Source organism: Anguilla rostrata, chromosome 9 (assembly GCF_018555375.3).
Source record: "Anguilla rostrata isolate EN2019 chromosome 9, ASM1855537v3, whole genome shotgun sequence".
Classification (NCBI taxonomy): domain Eukaryota; kingdom Metazoa; phylum Chordata; class Actinopteri; order Anguilliformes; family Anguillidae; genus Anguilla; species Anguilla rostrata.
Genome location: NC_057941.1, coordinates 155,349 through 179,240, shown reverse-complemented (window position 1 = coordinate 179,240; position 23,892 = coordinate 155,349). Strand labels below are relative to the sequence as shown.

The window sequence follows — 23,892 nt, the reverse complement described above, 5'->3', positions numbered from 1 at the left end:
AGAGGGGCTGGGGGAAAGCACCTCTAATACCCATCTTGCTGCCTCATCAGCCATTTTATTTATATTTATGAACACTCTTAACCAACCGTAAAACTGAAACTGGATTGATAAAACAGGAAACATTTGGACACTGATTATGGTGTTATTTATAGCTTTAACCATTGACCCCTGATTTAGATTAACATTTATGTATGTTCATAAGTAATTATAGCAGGCCCTCATCATGGAAACTGCACTGCTCTGCCATCATCATGGAAACTGAGTGCATTGCACTGCACTGCACTGCTCTGTACTGCGCTGCAAGGCTCTGCATTGCACTGCTCTCCTCTGCACTACTCTGTACTGCATTGCTCTGTACTGCACTTCACTGCACTGCTCTGTACTGTACTTCACTGCACTGATCTGTACTGCACGGCTCTGCACTGCACTGTACTTCACTGCACTGCTCTGTACTGCTCTGCACTGCAAACACAGTTATATTTGGATGAGCCTTCAGGGACATCCACACCTGAGTAACTTTGTATGCAGTAGGAATTCTCATAAGTTTCTTCTGATTGCCATACATAGACCAACTTGAGATAATTATTCTGAATCTGGTTGCGAGAATAAAGGTAAAAGAAATCAATCGATAGAAATACAAAGGTTGGTTAGAAAACAAAATGGTATTCATCTTTTTAGAACTCAAACGTAATCAATATACAACAAGAACAAGTTATGCCCTTCACCAACGATTCACCTGTTTCTAGAGTAGATCTAGAACTGTCTGAACTGGTCTTAAAACAATGCACGTGTATCTTTGCCCTCCGAGTATTAAATCTTAGGTGTTTTTTTTTCCTTTTTCGGTGCGGACTACGCATTAAGTTGTTATCCATAGCCACTCTACTCCTGATCCTTATTCACATGTATACTGTGCTGTAAGAGATGATACATTTCTGTGTCCATTTGTAAATAAATCTTTTCCCAAACTACTGATCCTCTAGCCATTACTGCTAGAGTAAGGCCTGTGTAATAGAGTGAGTTTCATTTATTCGAAGGACCAGTCTACTAGGCCTGTGTGTCATATTTCCTTCCCCCAATCCTAAAAAAGGCTACGGGGAGAAATGGTGATATGGACACCCTGGCCAGGAGGCTTCTGTACAGTGGCATGAATGCATCTGCTCCGGTGAAAACAGTAAACTGAAATAACTACAAATCTGTACAAATACATTGCATGAAGTGTTCATCTAGACATCAACCCATTACACAATGCGTTTCATGGCCTGTAATCAGCATTTTTAAATGTAGTTCCATTAAACTTTGTAGCTCTGCAGGGATCAATTCAGGCTTGCTCTACATGAGTGCTTCAACATTGTTCAGGTCCTACATGCTAGAAAAATGGGACAATTCATTCCTGAATCAAGACCATTAGTTTTGAAAAAAGAGCCCCATTATACTAAAGTCAGCAGTGTGTGTGTGTGTGTGAGATAGAGAGAGATGTGTTCATGTGTGTGTGTGTGTGTGAGTGAGATGTGTGTTCATGTGAGGGAACAGTCAACAACAGTACAATGCATCAAAGGATGTTCTACAATACGCACAAAGCCCTGTCTTTTTAATGAAACATTTTAATATTTGGATGGACATGAATATGCGCTTCATTAAAAAAAGATAGATCTGATCCCAACTAAAATTCAGAATTTTTTTTACAGAATAAACTATTTACAGGCTACATTCTACATTCCACAGGCTACAAAAGTTCTGCTTGCTGGTGTGCATTAGTCTTCATAATGGCTTTTAAATTTAAATAATTAAAAAAAACAATGTCCTAGTGAAATTTACAAAGAAAAACAAAAGGCCTACATTTTAAAATTGATAGAGCTACGCTTTATTCATGAATTAAAACAAAAAAAAGACAGACTCAAATGACATCGTGGAAAGAAAGGACAAGACTGACGGGGATTGAATCAATGTAAATGGTAAATGGACTGCATTTATATAGCGCTTTTATCCAAAGCGCTTTACAATTGACAATGTGTTGGTATTACCCTGGCGGGACGGGGCAGGCAGGGCAAGGCGGGGCCACCTCAGGACTCCTCCCGGATGGGTGTGCACCCAGAAAAGAAACTATTCTGGCTGTTAGTCAGGACCCGCTTCTTCTTCTTCAGGAAGCTGGTCGTGTTAGCCGCATTCTCCTCCTCATCCTCGTCCACAGCGGCAGGCTTCCTCACCAGCTTCAGATCAGCAGGGAGTTGCGCCATGTCCCCGATCTCCATGAGCACCTGAGGACATTTACCAGATACACACAGTCCTCACAGAAACAGGATTACCAGATACACACAGTCCTCACAGAAACAGGATTACCAGATACACACAGTCCTCACAGAAACAGGATTACCAGATACACACGGACCTCACAGAAACAGGATTACCAGATACACACGGACCTCACAGAAACAGGATTACCAGATACACAGTCCTCACAGAAACAGGATTACCAGATACACACGGACCTCACAGAAACAGGATTACCAGATACACAGTCCTCACAGAAACGGGATTACCAGATACACACAGTCCTCACAGAAACAGGATTACTAGATACACACAGTCCTCACAGAAACAGGATTACCAGATACACACGGACCTCACAGAAACAGGATTACCAGATACACACGGACCTCACAAAAACAGGATTACCAGATACACAGTCCTCACAGAAACAGGATTACCAGATACACACGGACCTCACAGAAACAGGATTACCAGATACACACAGTCCTCACAGAAACAGAATTACCAGGCTGCGACCATTTTACTCACCTAGTGAAAAATCTGTCTAGTCTCACTATACATTTTCATTGGTCACAACAGTGCGACTGGAATCTAGCTGGCCTGATGGACATTTGATTTATGTCTCCGGTGTGCGCGCAAATAAGTCAGTTCTCCCTGCTGTACCGCCTTTGTAGTGAAGCACAGAGACAACATTCTCTGTGCGAAAATTATGACTAGTCTAGCGGTGGGTCATTCGCGAGTCAGCTCTTTAAAGTGAATGATGGAAGCCGACTCGCATATCCTAAGAACTGATTTTTTTACATGTATATTTTTTGTAAATAAATGATCCTATAACAGCTGGCTTTGGTAATAACAGGAGCCTAATAAACAACAGCACTAAAATAATACATTTAACGCTTTAGACTAGAGCTAAATCTAGAAAGAATGGTGGATGAGGCATGTGTTAGACCCCTTCCAATGTGTAGGCAGTGTGAGCGTGAGGGTCTGATTGGATTGTTCTGATGATGCAACCTTACGAGGTCTTGAAATGACTGAATAAACTGGACTGAACTGTTATGTTGTGTTCTCATCTGCTGTATGATGCAAAAAAACATTTCCCAATGCATTCAGAAATTAATGAAACAGTCAATCAATCAGTATGCACATTTTGCTTGAGAGCTTGGCTGGTAGAAATGATTAATAAGAGGTCTGGATGACTATGATTAGGCAAATCTTTTGTCTTGCAATTAGTGGTGCACAATATTATCAGTCATCCCTACCCAATATAATCAGTCACCCAAACCCGATATAATCAGGCATCCCTACCCGATATAATCAGGTGTCCCTACCCATTTCTGAAACGTACCTTCATGGTAGGAGTGACAGAGGGGGGTTTGAAGAAGGTGGAGTCTGCCAGGCTCACAGCAGTGGGGTCCTGAGGGGTGAAAACCGAATCCTTCGACCCATCTTCCATTTCACTGGAGTCCTGTATTTACGAGCAGAGAAGAGAGGATCAGCCCACCAGGCGAGGAGCGCATAGCGGCATAAGCGTTAGCGGATGTGAGTGTTAGTGGATGTGAGCTTTAACAGCGTGAGTGTTAGTGGATGTGAGCTTTAACAGCGTGAGCGTTAGTGGATGTGAGCTTTAACAGCGTGAGCGTTAGCAGCGTGAGCTTTAACAGCGTGAGTGTTAGTGGATGTGAGCTTTAACAGCGTGAGTGTTAGTGGATGTGAGCTTTAACAGCGTGAGTGTTAGTGGATGTGAGCTTTAACAGCGTGAGCATTAGCAGCGTGAGCTTTAACAGCGTGAGTGTTAGTGGTGTGAGCATTAGTGTTGTGAGCGTTAGCGGTATGAGTGTTAGCGGCGTGAGCGTTAGTGGTGTGAGCGTTAGTAGTGTGAGCGTTAGCAGTGTGAGCGTTAGTGGTGTGAGCGTTAGCGGTGTGAGCGTTAGCAGTGTGAGCGTTAGCAGCGTGAGCATTAGTGTTGTGAGTGTTAGCAGCGTGAGCGTTAGTGGTGTGAGCGTTAGCGGTGTGAGCGTTAGCAGCATGAGCATTAGTGTTGTGAGCGTTAGCGGTGTGAGTGTTAGCAGCGTGAGCGTTAGTGTTGTGAGTGTTAGTGGTGTGAGCGTTAGTGGTGTGAGTGTTAGCAGCGTGAGCGTTAGTGGTGTGAGCATTAGTGTTGTGAGCGTTCGCGTTAACGATGTGAGTGTTAGCGGACTCGGGCTTACCACGGTGGCCACTGCCGTCTCCAGGTTGCGGCACTTCTCGTGGTCACACAGGCAGTTCTCACCGCAGGTCATCTTCCCCTTGCGGCAGCGGCACATCTTGTTGCTACAGCGCCCCTTACAGGCACACTGCAGGGACGGCAAACGTAGGAGTTAGCGTCGGCACACCCTCCTTCATCACAGCAGAGCTCAGTTACAGACGCTCGAGAGGAAGAGCAGACCCAGTCACTCTAACTCTGCTCGAACTGTGCACTTGGCCCATTCACTCTGGAGGGTTTCTAACTGCACTCTAACTGTGCTCTTACTCCAGTCACTCTGGAGGGTTTCTAACTGTGGTCTTACCCCAGTCACTCTGGAGGTGTTCTAACTGTGCTCTTACCCCACTCACCCTGTAGGTGTCTAACTGTGCTCTAACTGCGCTCTTACCCCAGTCACTCTGGAGGTGTTCTAACTGTGCACTAACTGCGCTCTTACCCCAGTCACTCTGGAGGTGTTCTAACTGTGCACTAACTGCGCTCTTACCCCAGTCACCCCGGCGGTGCTCTAACTGTGCTCTTACCCCAGTCACTCTGAAGGTGTTCTAACTGTGCTCTAACTGTGCTCTTACACCAGTCACTCTGGAGGTGCTCTAACTGTGCTCTTACCCCAGTCACTCTGGAGGTGCTCTAACTACGCTCTTACCCCAGTCACTCTGGAGGTGCTCTATCTACGCTCTTACCCCAGTCACTCTGGAGGTCTTCCGGCCATTTTTACGCCCTTTGCTTTTCTCAGGCAGCCATTCGTCGGCCTTATCTTCCATCTCAGACTCGGAGGACACCAGCTCGTCAATATCGATGGTGGCGGGGAGTCGAGGCGCCTTGGCGGTCGTGACCCTGCGACCCTGAGGCTGTGGAGGGTACAGGGCAGTAAGGAGGGGAAACAGGGCAGTGAGACTGTGGAGGGGAAACAGGGCAGTGAGGAGGGCAAACAGGGCAGTGAGGCTGGAGGAGAAACAGTGCAGTGAGGAGGGCAAACAGGGCAGTGAGGAGGGGAAACAGGGCAGTGAGGCAGGAGGAGAAACAGTGCAGTGAGGCAGGAGGAGAAACAGTGCGATGAGGCTGGAGGAGAAACAGTGCAGTGAGGAGGGCAAACAGGGCAGTAAGGAGGGGAAACAGGGCAGTGAGGAGGGCAAACAGGGCAGTGAGGCTGTGGAGGGGAAACAGGGCAGTGAGGAGGGGAAACAGGGCAGTGAGGCAGGAGGAGAAACAGTGCAGTGAGGAGGGCAAACAGGGCAGTAAGGAGGGGAAACAGGGCAGTGAGGAGGGCAAACAGGGCAGTGAGGCTGTGGAGGGGAAACAGGGCAGTGAGGAGGGCAAACAGGGCAGTGAGGCTGGAGGAGAAACAGTGCAGTGAGGCAGGAGGAGGTAACAGTGCGATGAGGAGGGGAAACACGGCAGTGAGGAGGGGAAACAGGGCAGTGAGGAGGGGAAACAGGGCAGTGAGACTGTGGAGGGGAAACAGGGCAGTGAGGAGGGCAAACAGGGCAGTGAGACTGTGGAGGGGAAACAGTGCGATGAGGAGGGGAAACAGGGCAGTGAGGCTGGAGGAGAAACAGTGCGATGAGGAGGGGAAACACGGCAGTGAGGAGGGGAAACAGGGCAGTGAGGAGGGGAAACAGGGCAGTAAGGAGGGGAAACAGGGCAGTGAGACTGTGGAGGGGAAACAAGGCAGTGAGGAGGGCAAACAGGGCAGTGAGACTGTGGAGGGGAAACAGGGCAGTGAGGAGGGCAAACAGGGCAGTGAGGCTGGAGGAGAAACAGTGCAGTGAGGCAGGAGGAGAAACAGTGCGATGAGGAGGGGAAACAGGGCAGTGAGGAGGGGAAACAGGGCAGTGAGGCTGGAGGGGAAACAGGGCAGAGCGGAGGAGAAACGGCAGATAGAAGGGGAAACAGGGCAGTGAGAGAGGAAACAGGCCAGTGGGGCTGTGGAGGGAGGGGGACTACCTTCGGGGGGACGTATTCGAAGGAGGTGTCGGGAGACTGGCTCGCGGTGGGCACCAGGACAGACATTTTCTTTGTGCTGGCCACCTGAAGCAGCGTCAGCCTCTGCGGACGGACAGCAGAGTCAGGAGTAAAGCGGCAGTACAGAGACCATAAAGTCACCTTCCCAGCTCGAGCTTTAAAGAGGGCTGACGTGGGCTTTTTAAAAAGCGCCTCTACCTGCTTGTACTGCTCATTCTCCTCCATCAGCCTCTGGTTCTGCTCACTCAGGTCCTGCATCTTCGCGATCTCATCCTCCTGTTAACAGAACCGCCCAGCACAGGTCAGATCCACTCAGTACATGTCAGGACCATCCAGCACAGGTCAGAACCATCCAGCACAGGTCAGAACAACTAAGTACAGGTCAGAACCACTCAGTACAGGTCAGAACCACAGCCAGGACAGACCCACCCAGCACAGTTCAGAACCACAGCCAGGACAGACCCACCCAGCACAGTTCAGAACCACCCAGCACAGGTCAGCCCCACCCAGTACAGGTCAGAACCACAGCCAGGACAGACCCACCCAGCACAGTTCAGAACCACCCAGTACAGGACAGATCCACAACCAGGTCAGCCCCCCCAGGCCAAGGCAGTTGGGACGGGCTCGGGGAGAGCGCCCCCACCTGGAACTGCAGCCGCTGCAGCAGCTCCCTCTCCCGTTTGGACGGGTGGTCCGCCCGCTCCTCTGCCTCGGCCACCACCGGCTTATTCTGCAGCTGGCTGAGCAGGTAGAGCACCTGGGGGCACAAACACACTCAGACAGCATGAACACACACCCGCCTGAACACTGAGATACAGCCCTAACACACACCCGTCTGAACAGTGAGACACTTCATCGGCAGCTCTACAACACTGGAGTGCCCAATAATCCCGCGCTCCTGGGGGAGTCACTTGACCAGGGTGCAGGGGGGGGGGGCAGCCGTTCACCTTCTCCTGGTGCCTCTGCTCCAGCTCCACCAGGTGGCCCTGGTGCTCCACGTCCATGGCGGACATGAGCTTCCTCTCGTCACACAGGATGCGCTGCAGGTCAGCGTAGTTGGCCTTCTCCTGGTTCAGCTCGCTCTCCAGCTTGGCCGTCAGCACCTTGGCCGACACCACCTGCAGAGACCAGAGGGGTCACAGCACAGCACAGTTATGCATGAGCTGAGTCTGCAGGTGTGCAGTCTATACCCCGCTCAGAGACCACAGCGCCCCCTGGAGTTCCTCACCTCTGACATGAGGAACTTGAGGGCACACTTGGCCTCCACAATGGTGGTGATGCTGTCCCAGCTCTGCTTCGCACGCCCGTCGCTACCGGCGTCCAGAACCTTCTGCTGCAGGTCAGCGATCTGGGCACTCCTGCCGGGGAGAGGAGGCGGTGAGCATCACCCCGTTAGGCAGAACGCTGGGGGCGGGGCTAGGGGGCAGAACGCTGGGGGCGGGGCTAGGGGGCAGCACGCTGGGGGCGAGGCTAGGGGGGCAGCACGCTGGGGGCGGGGCTAGGAGGTAGCATGCTGGGGGCGGGGCTAGGAGGCAGAACGTCAAGAGCGGGGCTAGGTGGCAGCGCGCAGGGCTAGGCAGCAGTGTGCTGGGGCAGGGCTAGGTGGCAGCGCGCTGGGGGCGAGGCTAGGAGACAGAACGTCAAGGGCGTGGCTAGGCGGCAGCACGCAGGGGGCGGGGCTAGGCAGCAGCATGCTGGGGGCGGGGCTAGGTGGCAGCATGCTGGGGGCGGGGCTAGGCGGCAGCACGCAGGGGGCGGGGCTAGGTGCCAGCGCGCAGGGGACGGGGCTAGGCAGAAGCACGTAGGGGCAGGGCTAGGTGGCAGCGGGCAGGGGGCGGGGCTAGGTGGCAGGGTTAGGTAGGCAGCGTGCAGAACGCTCACCTCAGGCCCATCTCTGTCTCCAGGTTCTCCACCTGCTTCCCCAGGGAGGCCTCCAGCTCGCCCTGGTTCTCCAGCTCAGCGATGGTGAACGTGCGCCGCTTTACACACACACACACACACACACACACACACAGACATCACGTACACGAATGGGCTGTAACATTTTGGCAGTTAATCTTTCTAAATAAATTAAGCTAAGGCTCCGTGGTCACACATTGTTCTTAGCTATCCATCCATCCATCCATTATCTATACCCGCTTATCCTGAGCAGGAGGGTATTGGAGCCTATCCCAGCATGCATTGGGCGAGAGGCAGGAATAGACCCTGGACAGGCCGCCAATCTATCACAGGGCATACACACAATTCACTCACACACTCATACCCATGGGCAATTTAGGGTCTCCAATCAGCCTACCTGCATGTATTTGGACTGTGGGAGGAAACCGGAGTACCCGGAGGAAACCCACGCGGACACGAGGAGAACATGCAAACTCCACACAAAAAGGCCCCAAGCCGAGATTCAAACCCACAAACTTCTTGCTACCCACTGCACTACCGTGCCACTGTTCTTAGCTAGTACTTAATAATTTAATTAATTAACCTCAAATCCACCAACCCTCCACCCCCACCACCAAAAAATGTCATTGCATTTTGACAGTTTACAAGTGTCACTTTCTGCTTCCTGTTAAAAAGCAGCACACTCACACACACAATTCCTGTTAAAGAGCAGTGCGCTCACTCGCACTTCCTGTTAAAGAGCAGCGCACTCACTCACACTTCCTGTTAAAGAGCAGCGCACTCACTCACACTTCCTGTTGAAGAGCAGCGCACTCACTCACACTTCCTGTTAAAGAGCAGCGCACTCACTCACACTTCCTGTTAAAGAGCAGCGCACTCACTCACACTTCCTGTTGAACAGCAGTGCACTCACTCACACTTCCTGTTAAAGAGCAGCGCACTCACTCACACTTCTTGTTAAAGAGCAGCGCACTCACTCACACTTCCTGTTGAAGAGCAGCGCACTCACTCACACTTCCTGTTAAAGAGCAGCGCACTCACTCACACTTCCTGTTGAAGAGCAGCGCACTCACTCACACTTCCTGTTAAAGAGCAGCGCACTCACTCACACTTCCTGTTAAAGAGCAGCGCACTCACTCACACTTCCTGTTGAAGAGCAGCGCACTCACTCACACTTCCTGTTAAAGAGCAGCGCACTCACTCACACTTCCTGTTGAAGAGCAGCGCACTCACTCACACTTCCTGTTAAGAGCAGCGCACTCACTCACACTTCCTGTTGAAGAGCAGCGCACTCACTCACACTTCCTGTTGAAGAGCAGCGCACTCACTCACACTTCCTGTTAAAGAGCAGCGCACTCACTCACACTTCTGTTAAAGGCAGCGCACTCACTCACACTTCCTGTTGAAGAGCAGCGCACTCACTCACACTTCCTGTTAAAGAGCAGTGCACTCACTCACACTTCCTGTTAAAGAGCAGCGCACTCACTCACACTTCCTGTTAAAGAGCAGTGCACTCACTCACACTTCCTGTTAAAGAGCAGCGCACTCACTCGCACTTTGGCGGAGGATCGCTCTCCCGCCTCGATCCGGTCTTTAAGCTGGGAGATCTCCTCGGCCAGGATCTTGCGGTCCTCCAGCAGGTCCTGCAGGTGGCGCCGCGCCTCCTCCGTGCTGACCTGCACCTCCACCTCGTTCATCAGCCAGCTCTGTGAGCGGAGAGAGAAGCCAGTCAGCTCACCCCAGTCAGCTCACAGCTCTATTCAATTACAGCCACGAAGAACATGGAGCCCGAAGAGAAGAAGCTGGTTTCGGTGAATGGGGAAGGTTCTGGTGCAGTTATGCGCTCAGTTATACGTTTGACCGTTTCCCGTGTTTGCAGGGGCTGATGGGAAATACCTTCACTCTCCCAGCAGCTCCCTCTATCCCGCGGCTCTGAGTGTCCTTCCGTTTCTCTGCCACCTCGTTCCTCTTCATCAGAGCGTCCTTCAGACGCTTGTTCGCTGCAGCAGCCTGATAAAAAACACATTAAACACCTAGCCACATCCCATAGCACATTATACACCTGGCCACACCCCATAAAACATTATACACCTAGCCCCGCCCCATAGCACATTATACACCTAGCCCTGCCCCATAGCACATTATACACCTGGCCACACCCCATAAAACATTATACACCTAGCCCCGCCCCATAGCACATTATACACCTGGCCCTGCCCCATAGCACATTATACACCTAGCCCCGCCCCATAGCACATTATACACCTGGCCCCGCCCCATAGCACATTATACACCTAGCCCTGCCCCATAGCACATTATACACCTAGCCCCGCCCCATAGCACATTATACACCTGGCCCCGCCCCATAGCACATTATACACCTAGCCCCGCCCCATAGCACATTATACACCTAGCCACACCCCATAAAACATTATACACCTAGCCCCGCCCCATAGCACATTATACACCTAGCCCCGCCCCATAGCACATTATACACCTAGCCCCGCCCCATAGCACATTATACACCTAGCCCCGCCCCATAGCACATTATACACCTGGCCCCAAGATGTTCTAAATGCATTAGCATGCTGTGGGTGACTTGGAAAAGTAGTCTCACCTCCTCTGTTTTACGGCGCAGGACACTGGCCTGTTTCTGGAAATCCCTCTCCAGCTTCAACATCTCATACTGCCGTTTACGGTCCTGTGAAAACAAAACACTTATTTACAGAGCAAACACAGTTCAAGGAGTTTCACAGAAACCCTACAGCATAGCTGTGATGGAATGATAACAGAAGGATTAGAAGGTATGTATGAGGGGCAAGCGTGTACACGTGTGCGCATGTGTGTGCGTGGTGTGAGTGTGCGCGTGTGTACGCCCGTATGCACACACCTTCTCCTTAAGCTGCAGAACCTCCTTGTCTTTTTTCTGTTTCCACTGGCGAAATTTCTCAGAGTCCTCCTTCATCTGCCTCATCAGCTGCACACGCTGGGACTTCATAGCCTGCAGAACACCACCACTCACACCGTAAATACAGTCTGATCTACCCACCACACTCATACCATAAATACAGCCTGACCTACACACCACTCACACCGTAAATACAGTCTGACCTACACACCACACTCACACCATAAATACAGTCTGACCTACCCACCACCACTCACACCGTAAATACAGCCTGACCTACACACCACACTCACACCATAAATACAGCCTGACCTACACACCACTCACACCGTAAATACAGCCTGATCTACACACCACACTCACACCGTAAATACAGCCCGACCTACCCACCACCACTCACACCGTAAATACAGCCTGACCTACACACCACTCACACTGTAAATACAACCTCCTGGATGAGTGGCTTACATGGCCCCTCTGGTTGAGCAGTTGAGTGGCTTACCTGGATCTCCTGGTTGAGGGGCTTACTTGGATCTCCTGGTTGAGGGGCTTACCTGGATCTCCTGGTTGAGGGGCTTACCTGGATCTCCTGGTTGAGTGGCTTACCTGGATCTCCTGGTTGAGTGGCTTACCAGGATCTCTTGGTTGAGTGGCTTACCTGGATCTCCTGGTTGAGGGGCTTACCTGGATCTCCTGGTTGAGTGGCTTACCAGGATCTCTTGGTTGAGTGGCTTACCTGGATCTCCTGGTTGAGGGGTTTACCTGGATCTCCTGGTTGAGGGGCTTACCTGGATCTCCTGGTTGAGGGGCTTACCTGGATCTCCTGGTTGAGGGGCTTACCTGGATCTGCTGGTTGAGGGGCTTACCTGGATCTCCTGGTTGAGGGGCTTACCTGGATCTCCTGGTTGAGGGGCTTACCTGGATCTGCTGGTTGAGGGGCTTACCTGGATCTCCTGGTTGAGGGGCTTACCTGGATCTGCTGGTTGAGGGGCTTACCTGGATCTCCTGGTTGAGTTTGGTCACATTGCGCACAGACGCCTCTTTGAGCTTCAGCAGCTTGGCCTGCTCCTGCAACTTCTTTTTCATGTCTGAGATCTGACCCTCCAGCTCCTGCAGTCTCTTCCTGCGCTGCTCGCTCAGCCTGGGGGGTCAGAGACGCCCGTCATCCCTGTTCAGCCCCGCCCTCTTCCACCCGACTCCACCCCCAAAGAGGACAACCCCCAGGCCCCAGTACATCACACAAACCAGATGCAACTCAGAGCTCGATAACTATACCAAGACACACTTTTAGACTCTTCTTTTTTCACTGCCATTGACACAGAGTTCCAAAATCACTGAATCCTTGGTCTTGGTCCTACATTTGAGATATGTAAGTGTATGCTGTCACTGAAGGAGGCATTAAACCAGCAAAGCTTCAGTACCAAAACTGAATTTCTTTCTCAAGTAACATTTCAGAGGCTAACAGCTTTCCTGCTAAATTAATCACAGCAAGTGAAATAAGTGCTGAATCTACTGAGAATGCTGGAAGTAGCCTTGTTAGGGACAAACTAGCTGAGATATTCTGTATGCTGGAAAAAGTGAGTTTCTGGAGAAAATATTCTATTTTTGCGAAATGTCAAGCCCTTCTAAGCAACCCGACACCAAGACAGTCAAAAAGACTTAGAAAAAAAAAGAAAGAAAAATAATGACAGCAAAATATCACATCAAACTTGCGCATTCTATTTAGGGACATATTGTACAGTGTAGACCAGGGCTACTGAACTCAAGATCCTGCAGGCCGCAGTGTAAATGAGCCTGCCAATGACCAGAAGGCGGGGTTTGCACTTTTTGAAGGTATTTCATTGGTTTCAATACACCAGACAAGATCAGTAAAGCATAGAAAAGTATTTGAATCCAAAACAAATACGTAATTGACCCAGGTCTGATCCTGCACTACACCACCAGATTTCACTAATGAGCTGTACACTCATTACACTGCAGACCACAGGAGCTGCACCCATAAAATGCCTGGCAGGATTTCAGAAATGCCCTCTTTTATAACCCGTCCCCCACCCCCTGCAGTAGAGAGTGGGGGGCTCTTACTTGGCCTGATTGTGGTCCTTCTTGGCAGAGTGGAGAGCCAGGATGAGCTCCTCTTTCTCTCGCTGTAGAGATGAGACTGCCGTGTGCAGGTCCTTCATGTTCTCCTGTGGGGTCACACATCCGGCGCTACTGTGAGATCACCCAAAAATCCACAGACTGCTGCACTACCATGAGATCACCCCGAATCCCACAGTCTACGCACCATTGCATTGTGATTAGACCAATCACACGATGCTGCGACATTTGGCTGGACCAATCACAGAATGCCGCTGCATTATGACCAGACCAATCACAACATGCTGCTACATTATGACCAGACCAATCCCAACACGTTTGTACATTGTGACCGGACCAATCACAGTATGCTGCTGCCTTGAGACCTGACCTTCATGCACTCTGTGGTAACCATGGTGACTAGCGCTGCCCTACCTGGTGCTCGGTCTGCATTGGCTCCAGGTGGCTCTCACTCTGGCACATTTTCCTGACAAATTCCTCCTTCAGAGCCAGCACTTTGTTCAGCTCGATCAGCTCCTTAGACATCTGTGCCTGCCGCAGAGCATGCTGGGTAGTGTAGGCCTCGGGGGAGCATTTCCCTGTACCGCTGCTGCCCAGGCCCTGAGCATTTGGGGAGAGGAAAGGGACTCACATCAGCGCCTGTTCCTTACGGAACATGCATAACCCGTCCGGAAGGGCACTGTTAACGCTCACCACCGCCAGCTCCTCCCCAGGACTGCCACGCCCCGCCTCCTCGCCCTGCTCCGGCTCCGCCCCCTCGCCTGCCGACTGCGAGGCCAGGGCCTCAATAGAGGCCGCAATCCCAGCACTCTCATCCTGCGCAAACAGGAAACAGGGCTGAACATCACACTGAGTATTACACAGCACACACTGAGCATTACACAGCACACACTGAGCGTTACACAGCATACACTGAGCGTTACACAGCATACACTGAGCATTACACAGCACACACTGAGCATTACACAGCACAGGAGACTGAACATTACACAGCACACACTGAGCGTTACACAGCATACACTGAGCATTACACAGTACACACTGAGCATTACACAGCATAGGAGACTGAGCATTACACAGCACACACTGAGCATTACACAGCACACACTAAGCATTACACACTAACTTCCAAGCCAGACAGACCATTTAAACATACATTTACTCTGAAATTAGACTGAATATTTTGAGCACTGGCAGTATGAAGGCTGTGCTGCTAAACGCGAGAATGGCGAGAAGAGTGCAGAGTGCGGTTTAGCTGCCGTACCTGCAGGTGCATGATAACCTGCTGCAGATTGCGGATCACCTCCACGTTCTCTTTCAGCTCCTGATCCTCCAGGGTCTCCACCACCCTCTGCAGGTCAACCTTGCAGCTGCACCACAAACACCTCATTACATAACATTTCTCATTTGATTGACGCCACATGAATTTAAAGGGGAACTGCCTCCAAAATCAGACGGAGGTGCATTTCGTCTTCCCCTCAGAAAAACGGATCACCGGTATTTTATGTGTCAAAACTAAAGAGACTAGGAAAGGAGTGACTATTCACTTACGCAGCATGCTGTTTCAGCTCCTCCAGCTTACTTTGCAGTTTCTCATTTGCCTGTTCCGTCTTCACATGAAAAAAATTAAAAGAAAATTTTCCACTCTCATCCTCAGTAACAACAACCATTTATAATTCAAAGTTCTGGTTTCACAAGATTCATTCAACGAGAGCCCCATTTAAAGCATTCTGAACCTCTGGTGTATACTGACTGCTAGATTTCAACACGGAATTGATCTCAAAAGGAGTCACCAGCACTGAAATAACAATCATAATACTTAAGTAAGATTAAAGAATCAGAAACCAAAATAATTTTTGAACAACAATAACAGAACCAAAATAATCTTAGAGAAAGGTAGTGCTTTGCATTCTATCCATGGCTTAGGGTCTATAACACCATCACATGCCAGTGCACTCAGGAGGGAAGAGAGTTAGGATTAACCCTGCCCCACACTCACCATGAGTATCCTCTCTAACATCAGGGCAGTCTGGCCCACACTCACCATGAGTATCCTCTCTAACATCAAGCCTGCCCCACACTCACCATGAGTATCCTCTCGAACATCAGGGCGGTCTGGCCCACAGCCTCGCTCAGCTCCCGGCTTAGCTTGCTGTTCTCCTTCTGCAGGCAGCGGTTCTTCTCCAGAACCTTGGACACGTTCTCCGCGGGCTCCGATCTGGACCCAGGACATGAAAGCACAAGCGGGTCTACAGTCACTCTGAAAGGCTTTCTCAGTGTGTTGTTTAAAGCGGACCAGAAGAGGCTAATCATTAATATTCATTAATATTCACGTTCATTATACACTCCACTGGGACTATAGTGTACTTCAGCTCCTCATCAAACATCAGTCCTTTCTCTTTAGCCTGGCCTATCCCAGCCCCGCCCACCCCAACTCCACTCATCCCAGCCCCGTCCCATCCCAGCACTAGCCAGCACAACCACATCGACCCTAGCCCTGCCCACCTCAGCACTAATTACCCCAGCCCCACCCACTCCAGCCCGGCCCACCTCAGCATTAATTACCCCAGCCCCACCCACCTCAGCCCCACCCACCTGAATACCATTTCTACTGAAATGGCAGGTCTGTCACTCAGGACCCCTGGTCTGAGTTTTCAGGGCAATTCTGTCCTTACCCAGAGAGCACTGGGGCCACACCTCCTCTTGCATGCAACAGCATCACCTGCAGCTCCTGGACCTGCAAGCCAGAGCAACAGAGACTGACACCCAAACACATCCAATAACATCCACATCCAACAGCCACTACATTACATTACATTTATTTGGCAGACGCTTTTATCCAAAGCGACGTACAAAAAGTGCATTTCATGGTCATAGACAACTGCTATACACAGGTTCAGTAAGGTACAATACTTATTTTGTACAGCTATTTCTAGCCAAGAACACAGTTTAGTTCACACAGTGAACACTATTCAGACCTAACCTCTGCAAAGCCAACTAGGCAGAAGAATAAGCTACAGTATTAGGGTTACAAGGCACCCTGCTGCCGCAGAGCAGAGTGGTCGAGCAGGCACATAGAATCGAGTCATGTCCTGCAAGTAGATGGGGGCTGTCCTGTTGGCAGCAGTGTAGGCAAGGGTCAGGGCTTTGAACCGGATCCTGGCAGCGACCGGTAGCCAGTGGAGTGATCGCAGCAGAGGAGTGACGTGGGAGACTCACACCCAACAGCCTAACCACATCCAAAAGCCCAACAACACCCAACAGCCAAACCACACCCAACAGCCCAACAACACCCAACCACACCCAACATCCTAACCACACCCAACATCCCAATCACATCCAACAGCCCAACCACATCCAAAAGCCCAACCACACCCAACAGCCCAACAACACCCAACAGCCAAACCACACCCAACAGACCAACAACACCCAACCACACCCAACAGCCAAACCACACACAACAGCCCAACAACACCCAACCACACCCAACAGCCAAACCACACCCAACAGCCCAACAACACCCAACCACATCCAACAGCCCAATCACACCCAATATCCTGCATTCTGATGTATCAGTGAAATTCCTAGGCTGTAAGACAATGACATGCACTGCATTTTAGGGGGTCTGGGGCCCCTGGGTGTACCTGCTGCTTCAGCCGCTTCATCTCTGCAGAGCGGGGGTCCACGTTGATGATGGGCTTGTTCTTGATTTTGCGGGCGCGGTCTGCGTAGCGCAGGGTGTTGATGGTCTCCTCGATGTTGGAGTCAGCCGGGCTGACGCACGCGATCATTAGGGTGTGACTGTTGCCTCCCAGAGAATCTGACCACAATTAACAAAGAGAAATAAAACTCTACCCTACAGCTCCACAGGCACAGCTCTACAAGCACAACCCTACAGCCCTAAGGGCACAGCCCTACAGCCCTACAGGCACAGCCCTACAGGCACAGCCCTACAGCCCTACAGCCCTACAGGCACAGCCCTACAGCTCTACAGCTGTACAGGCACAGCTCTACAAGCACAGCCCTAAGGGCACAGCCCTACAGTCATAGCCCTACAGCTCTACAGCTGTACAGGCACAGCTCTACAAGCACAGCCCTAAGGGCACAGCCCTACAGTCATAGCCCTACAGCTCTACAGCTGTACAGGCACAGCTCTACAAGCACAGCCCTAAGGGCACAGCCCTACAGTCATAGCCCTACAGTCATAGCCCTACAGCTCTACAGCTGTACAGGCACAGCTCTACAAGCACAGCCCTAAGGGCACAGCCCTACAGGCATAGCCCTACAGCTCTACAGCTGTACAGGCACAGCCCTACAGCTCTACAGCTGTACAGGCACAGCCCTACAGCTCTACAGCTGTACAGGCACAGCCCTACAGCCCTACGGTTCTACAGCTCGCATGGCTCTCACCCTGCAGCAGGCGGGTCAGTTTGGAGTCTCTGTACGGCACAAAGTTCCCCTTCTTGCTTTCGTCCCCCAGCGCACTGATCACATTGCCCAGTGATAGCAGACCTCGGTTAATGCTGATTCCTGAAACAGAGAGAGACCTCGGGGTTAATGCTGATCCCTGTAACAGAGAGAGACCTCAGTTAATACTGATCCCTGAAAGAGAGAGAGATCTCGGTTAATGCTGCTCCCTGAAAGAGACCTCGGTTAATGCTGATCCCTGAAAAAGAGAGAGATCTCGGTTAATGCTGCTCCTTGAAAGAGATCTCGGTTAATGCTGCTCCATGAAAGAGACCTCGGTTAATGCTGATCCCTGAAAGAGACTTCGGTTAATGCTGATCCCTGAAAGAGACCTTGGTTAATGCTGCTCCCTGAAAGAGACTTCGGTTAATGCTGCTCCCTGAAAGAGACTTCGGTTAATGCTGCTCCCTGAAAGAGATCTCGGTTAATGCTGATCCCTGTAACGGAGAGAGACCTCGGTTAATGCTGCTCCCTGAAAGAGACTTCGGTTAATGCTGATCCCTGAAAGAGACCTTGGTTAATGCTGATCCCTGACAGAGACCTCAGTTAATGCTGATCCCTGAAAGAGACCTTGGTTAATGCTGATCCCTGAAAGAGACCTCGGTTAATGCTGATCCCTGAAATAGACCTCGGTTAATGCTGATCCCTGAAATAGACATGTCATCACGCCTAACTGTAGCATTGTGAATCACTATCGTGCCAGCCAAACAGCTTACAGCACCACAAGGCCCGCCAATCAGCACACATTACCACAGCATCAACCAATCAGCTTAAAGCCCTGTAGTGCCAAACAATCAGCTTAAAGCCCCATAGTGCCAACCAATCAGCTTACCTTCTTTTAGTCTTTCGCCCTCCGCCTTCGTTTTTTTCTGTCGTTCAGAACCAGCCAGATCCACCAGGTGTAGTTTGGACACCATGGACTCGCCTCTACACAAGAGAGGAAGAACCGAGCGCTCATGTCAGGCAGTGGCCATCTTTGAAACCCTGCTCACAGCTAAGACCCCACACTATAAAGAGCATACAAGCAACTCTGCGCTTTTAACAAGTAAGATTAGATTTAAAAGATGTGGAGCCTTTAAAGGCCTTTAAAAGGTAAGACAAAATTGATTTTCCCCCTAAAAGGTTCAGACCCAGTTCTGCTCAGCAGTTCCCTGTATTTACTGTTCATATTACTTTAATATACAGGTTTAATACACAGTGCTGTTCATGCGAAACAGATTTTAATCTTGGTAAGACCACGCTAGTTGGGTAAATGCCCGTGCTGGTTGGGTAAACGCCCGCGCTGGTTGGGTAAACGCCTGTGCTGGTTGGGTAAACGCCCGCGCTGGTTGGGTAAACGCCTGTGCTGGTTGGGTAAACGCCTGTGCTGGTTGGGTAAACGCCCGCGCTGGTTGGGTAAACGCCTGTGCTGGTTGGGTAAACGCCCGCGCTGGTTGGGTAAACGCCTGTGCTGGTTGGGTAAATGCCTGTGCTGGTTGGGTAAACGCCTGTGCTAGTTGGGTAAATGCCCGTGCTGGTTGGGTAAACGCCCGCGCTGGTTGGGTAAACGCCCATGCTGGTTGGGTAAATGCCTGTGCTGGTTGGGTAAACGCCTGTGCTGGTTGGGTAAACGCCTGTGCTGGTTGGGTAAACGCCCGTGCTGGTTGGGTAAACGCCCGTGCTGGTTGGGTAAACGCCCGTGCTGGTTGGGTAAACGCCCGTGCTGGTTGGGTAAACGTCCGTGCTGGTTGGGTAAACGCCCGTGCTGGTTGGGTAAATGCCTGTGCTGGTTGGGGAAACGCCCGTGCTGGTTGGGTAAATGCCCGCGCTGGTTGAGTAAACGCCCGTGCTGGTTGGGTAAACGCCCGCGCTGGGTGGGTAAATACCCGTGCTGGTTGGGTAAACGCCCGCGCTGGTTGGGTAAATGCCCGCGCTGGTTGGGTAAACGCCTGCGCTGGTTGGGTAAACGCCCGCGCTGGTTGGGTAAACGCCCGCGCTGGTTGGGTAAATGCCCGTGCGGTACCGAACGGACTCACCTGTCTGCGCTGGCACGCTGCTCCAGGGTGATGGTGAAGATGGCGTGTGAGCGGGATGATGCCGCGTTCATGGCGGTGGAGCCCACCGTGCGCGAGCCATTACCCATCTCCAGACACCCCACCATCTCCTGGGCACTCTGCACCTCCTTCTCCATCAGGCCTACAATCTGAAGCCCCAAAAAACGCACCGGTCAGTCGAGTCCCATTCTGTAACCTGCCTAATGCCCCTCCTGCAAGACCCCCAGAGCACAACTGAGTACAATCTTTAAAAAACACAGGGCATGAAGGCAGTATTAGAATCACATCCAGCAGACATCCTGTACTGAATGTCAGGGGTTGCTATGAGGACACCCCTGTACTGAATGTTAGGAGTTGCTATGAGGACACCCCTGTACTGAATGTTAGGAGTTGCTATGGGGAGACACTCCTGTGAGGAACACACCTTTATGCCGTCCTTGGGATCCTCTCGAATGCTGATAGCTGGCTTGTCCTTTGATCCGCAGAGCAGATCCAGAATATCCTCATTGTATATCTACAGTACAAAGCACATTCAGCAGTAGATACATGAGGCAGGCAGTTCCAAACAGCTCATTTATAATGGCTGTATAAAGGACAGATAGATGATTAATCATGAAAATGCACAAGCACCTGGTCAATCACTCTCCAGTTCGAATTAGTCATTTATGATAATCGTCCCTCAGAGGTACAATATAAACGGAATTTACATGTGACACAGTATGAAGATGTGACCTTTAAAAATGACTAGGCTGTGTACATGCCTTACTGTATTAGTCATCATTTTGTATTACATGTTGTTTTTGATGATGATGATGTTGATGATGATAGTGATGATGATGATGATGATGATATATGTCTAACCAGTGGGCACAGTGGCCTTCTATGGCATTTTAGGTGCTGACACTGGATTAAGTTAATATAATTGGATGTGCAATTTGAGATGTTTAAGATTATGTAATACTGATGCTGACAGGTAGTTTGATTCGGTGTTGATCTACTGATGTTGTTGATGTGTTGGTTGTTCTTGTTAATGATGTTGTGTTGTAATCTATGCTGCTAGAACACATTTTTTACCTGCTGCCTACCCACACACACACACCCTTCCACAGGAAGGACCACAATGGAAATAAGCTATTAGCTTTATTGTGTCTATCCTTGATAGTTTTTTTAAAATAATGTGTATGAGAAGCTTGCTTCAGATGCATGTTTTTTCTTTTTAAAAGTTATCGAATAAAATCAATCAATCAATCAATCAATAAATAAATCAATAAATAAATAAATAAATAAATAAATAAATAAATAAATAAATAAATAAACAGCAATTGCTCATCTGAAATTATATACACAAGTTATGTTTTTATTAAATTCTGTGGGCCCCGTTGCAGTACCTTTAGAAAGAGGCTATACCTCTTTTGTTGACGTTTTGAATACACATCAACAAAAGGAAATTACAAGGGTTCTCATGCTCACAGATTTACCATTAATATTCCAGCTCAAATCTCCATTTCATCTGGACAAAAGGGTAATTGACCCAACGACATGGGAGGAGAAACTGGTTAAAAGGAGTAAGAAGCAGTTTTCAGTACCTCCAGGTAAGACACAGCGAGAGAGAACTCGCTGTCCACCCTCTTCTCCTTCTCTTGAAAGATCCGCTGGATGACCCTGGGAATGACCCCCACAGTGGGCTCGTTCTCCTGAGCAGATGTGTAGGTGCCCCCCATGGAGAAGGTCTTCCCCGAGCCCGTCTGTCCATACGCCAGAACCGTGGCATGGTATCCTGCCCGGAAAAAAGCCTCAGACATCAGATATCAGAAATGCAGCTGCTTTACAAAACAACAAACGACAGTAAAGGACTGTTCTCGCACTAATGTGATCCTTCCAGCAAGCACAGAAACAGTCAGTGTTCACATCATCAGTGTCAGAGGAAGTGAATAACCACCAATATAAGCTTAGCATAATTTAGAAATGTCATTTGAACAAAATGAATAAATTCCAAAGTTAATTATTCCACGTATTAGCAAGCAAGAGCAAAGAGAGAAGCAAAAGCAGCAATAATGTGCCTGTCTGAAAAGAAAAAACAGTTTTGGCCTAAAGCCAAAGACCACCCCCACCCCCCTTCAGTTAAAGCAGCAAGGCACTGTATACCAATGATGTTCCTGTGCCTACATGTTCCTGTGTATGCATGTCCATACGCTGCATGTTCCTGTGTATGCATGTCCATACGCTGCATGTTCCTGTGCATGCATGTCCATACGCTGCATGTTCCTGTGCATGCATGTCCATACGCTGCATGTTCCTGTGTATGCATGTCCATACGCTGCATGCTCCTGTACCTCTGAACAGTCCTGACAGCAGGGGTGAGACAGATGTGTTGAAGACCTCCTCTTGTTCAGTCATTGGGTCAAAAACATAGTCATAAGTGAATGCCTTATCATTGCCAACAATGACCTGCAAGAAAAGCACAAATATTAACTTTACTTAGCTCGACTTAGAACTTTTTAAGTCACTTACATGTACGTATACATACGATAAACAGACTATGTCTACCAGAAATAAAGTGAGCACTTGCTGACAGGCTCAGAGCCTACCTGTGGCTCTCCTGGGACAAACGTGAGGCATGTCTGACACCCTTCATTGACCTCTTTGGGCACCAAGGGTCTGCACCTCAGGGCAACACGAACAGGAATGCCCTTCTCCTCTTCCTTTGACATGCTGGGGTTCCTGCCAGTTCACACGGGGCACATGCAAGCTATGTAAACTTTCTAAACCATGAACAACGAGGAATATTTACAGACTAACGACTGACAAATATGTCATTTAACATAAGCTAACTACCTAGAGATTATCCGTTTTAATTTGTCAAATAGGCCGCCCTGTATTCATAAAGCGTTTTTCTCTCCATTCTGTTTCACTTATGCCAATGGTAGGGAAGATCGAAGGTCAATTACAGGCGAACACAAAGCCCAACGAAACTTACTGAAAGAACACAATTCATTGTCTACACGCTACACTAACAAGCCCCTAGACTAGTCACGGGAAATACACAAAAATGCCATTGACAAGACAATTAGCAAGCAACTATCAGCTCAACTCATTATGTCATCTACCCGCCTACATACCTTAGCCAGTGGTTACATAATTTAAAATAAATTGAGCACATGAGCCATTTTTGAGAAGTTAGATCGCCAATGTTAGTTAGCTAGCTACCATGCTAGCTCGTTAACGGACCAAAATGTCACGTTTGATCCCACCATCTCAAGCTACTTCACTCACAGGCAAACTGTTCTCATCTGCATCAGAAAGTTAATTACATACTATTCGCCATCGCTATCCATTGCTTTGACCATTTTCAGAAATTAAGAATAGGCCCTATTCGGCATATTCTTGATCATGTTAACGTTACCTTATCCGCTTTGCACTTTCCACAAAAGGAAATCAAAATTAGAGCAAGATTCACGTTTCCCTTTTGTTTGACCCGCACTCCCACGTTTAACGGAAACAGTGTTTACATAGATCCCTTTTCATTTAGCGAAGTAGCGTAAAAGTAAAATTATTAGCGTTATTTGTTTATATGCCGATGATCCTTGTCTATCTTGTACGGTACATTTACCAGCCCGCCCGCCACTTTCAAATCATCTGCTCCGCCTCATCCTAACGTCATCACGCTTGATTACGTTTAGTCCTTACGTTCTTTACGCTTTTGCACGTACGAAAGGGCTATCGCTAATACGCATTAGATAGAGAACATCTGAAGGCTTTTGACTGAAGCATATTTAATTTATTTTGTATCTGAGTGAATATTGCACTCTTTGGACAATTCTACAGTATAAAGAACTCTGACTAATACACCTACTTTTTATATCACGTATTGTTTTTCATAAAATGTAACCTGGAAATCAGCGTGATGCCTGTCCGTGTAATGTTATACTGTAATAAAAATTAAATCGATAGAGATCAGTGGTTTTACTCAATGTAGGCCTATAACATTACATTACATTACATTCATTTGGCAGACG

General features: G+C 49.5%; 1 protein-coding gene across 4 annotated transcripts; it reads right to left on the bottom strand.

The window, feature by feature from the left end:
- Window positions 1-1,581: 1,581 nt before the first annotated feature.
- On the bottom strand, window positions 1,582-23,542 carry kif4 (kinesin family member 4). 4 transcript variants are annotated; one of them, XM_064349591.1, is made up of 32 exons: window positions 23,280-23,542; window positions 22,465-22,597; window positions 22,210-22,324; window positions 21,463-21,653; window positions 20,301-20,390; window positions 19,859-20,025; window positions 18,676-18,770; window positions 18,414-18,431; window positions 17,787-17,888; window positions 17,021-17,196; window positions 16,052-16,113; window positions 15,462-15,594; window positions 14,928-14,986; window positions 14,641-14,746; window positions 14,070-14,192; window positions 13,791-13,976; window positions 13,362-13,465; window positions 12,276-12,420; window positions 11,262-11,372; window positions 10,989-11,072; window positions 10,268-10,381; window positions 9,922-10,077; window positions 8,354-8,451; window positions 7,701-7,830; window positions 7,420-7,590; window positions 7,116-7,229; window positions 6,671-6,748; window positions 6,455-6,556; window positions 5,191-5,358; window positions 4,476-4,601; window positions 3,614-3,733; window positions 1,582-2,255 (listed from the first exon to the last, which is right to left on the bottom strand). In XM_064349591.1, exons 2-32 carry the CDS (start codon window positions 22,585-22,587, stop codon window positions 2,061-2,063), a joined length of 3,762 nt encoding a protein of 1,253 aa, XP_064205661.1. In that variant the 5' UTR covers window positions 22,588-22,597; window positions 23,280-23,542; the 3' UTR covers window positions 1,582-2,060. The 4 variants fall into 4 exon arrangements, with proteins under 4 accessions (XP_064205661.1, XP_064205662.1, XP_064205660.1 ...); XM_064349592.1 differs by lacking the exon at window positions 18,414-18,431 and adding an exon at window positions 18,327-18,344; XM_064349590.1 differs by lacking the exon at window positions 18,414-18,431 and having other exon boundaries at window positions 17,787-17,906.
- Between the last annotated feature and the right edge of the window lie 350 nt (window positions 23,543-23,892).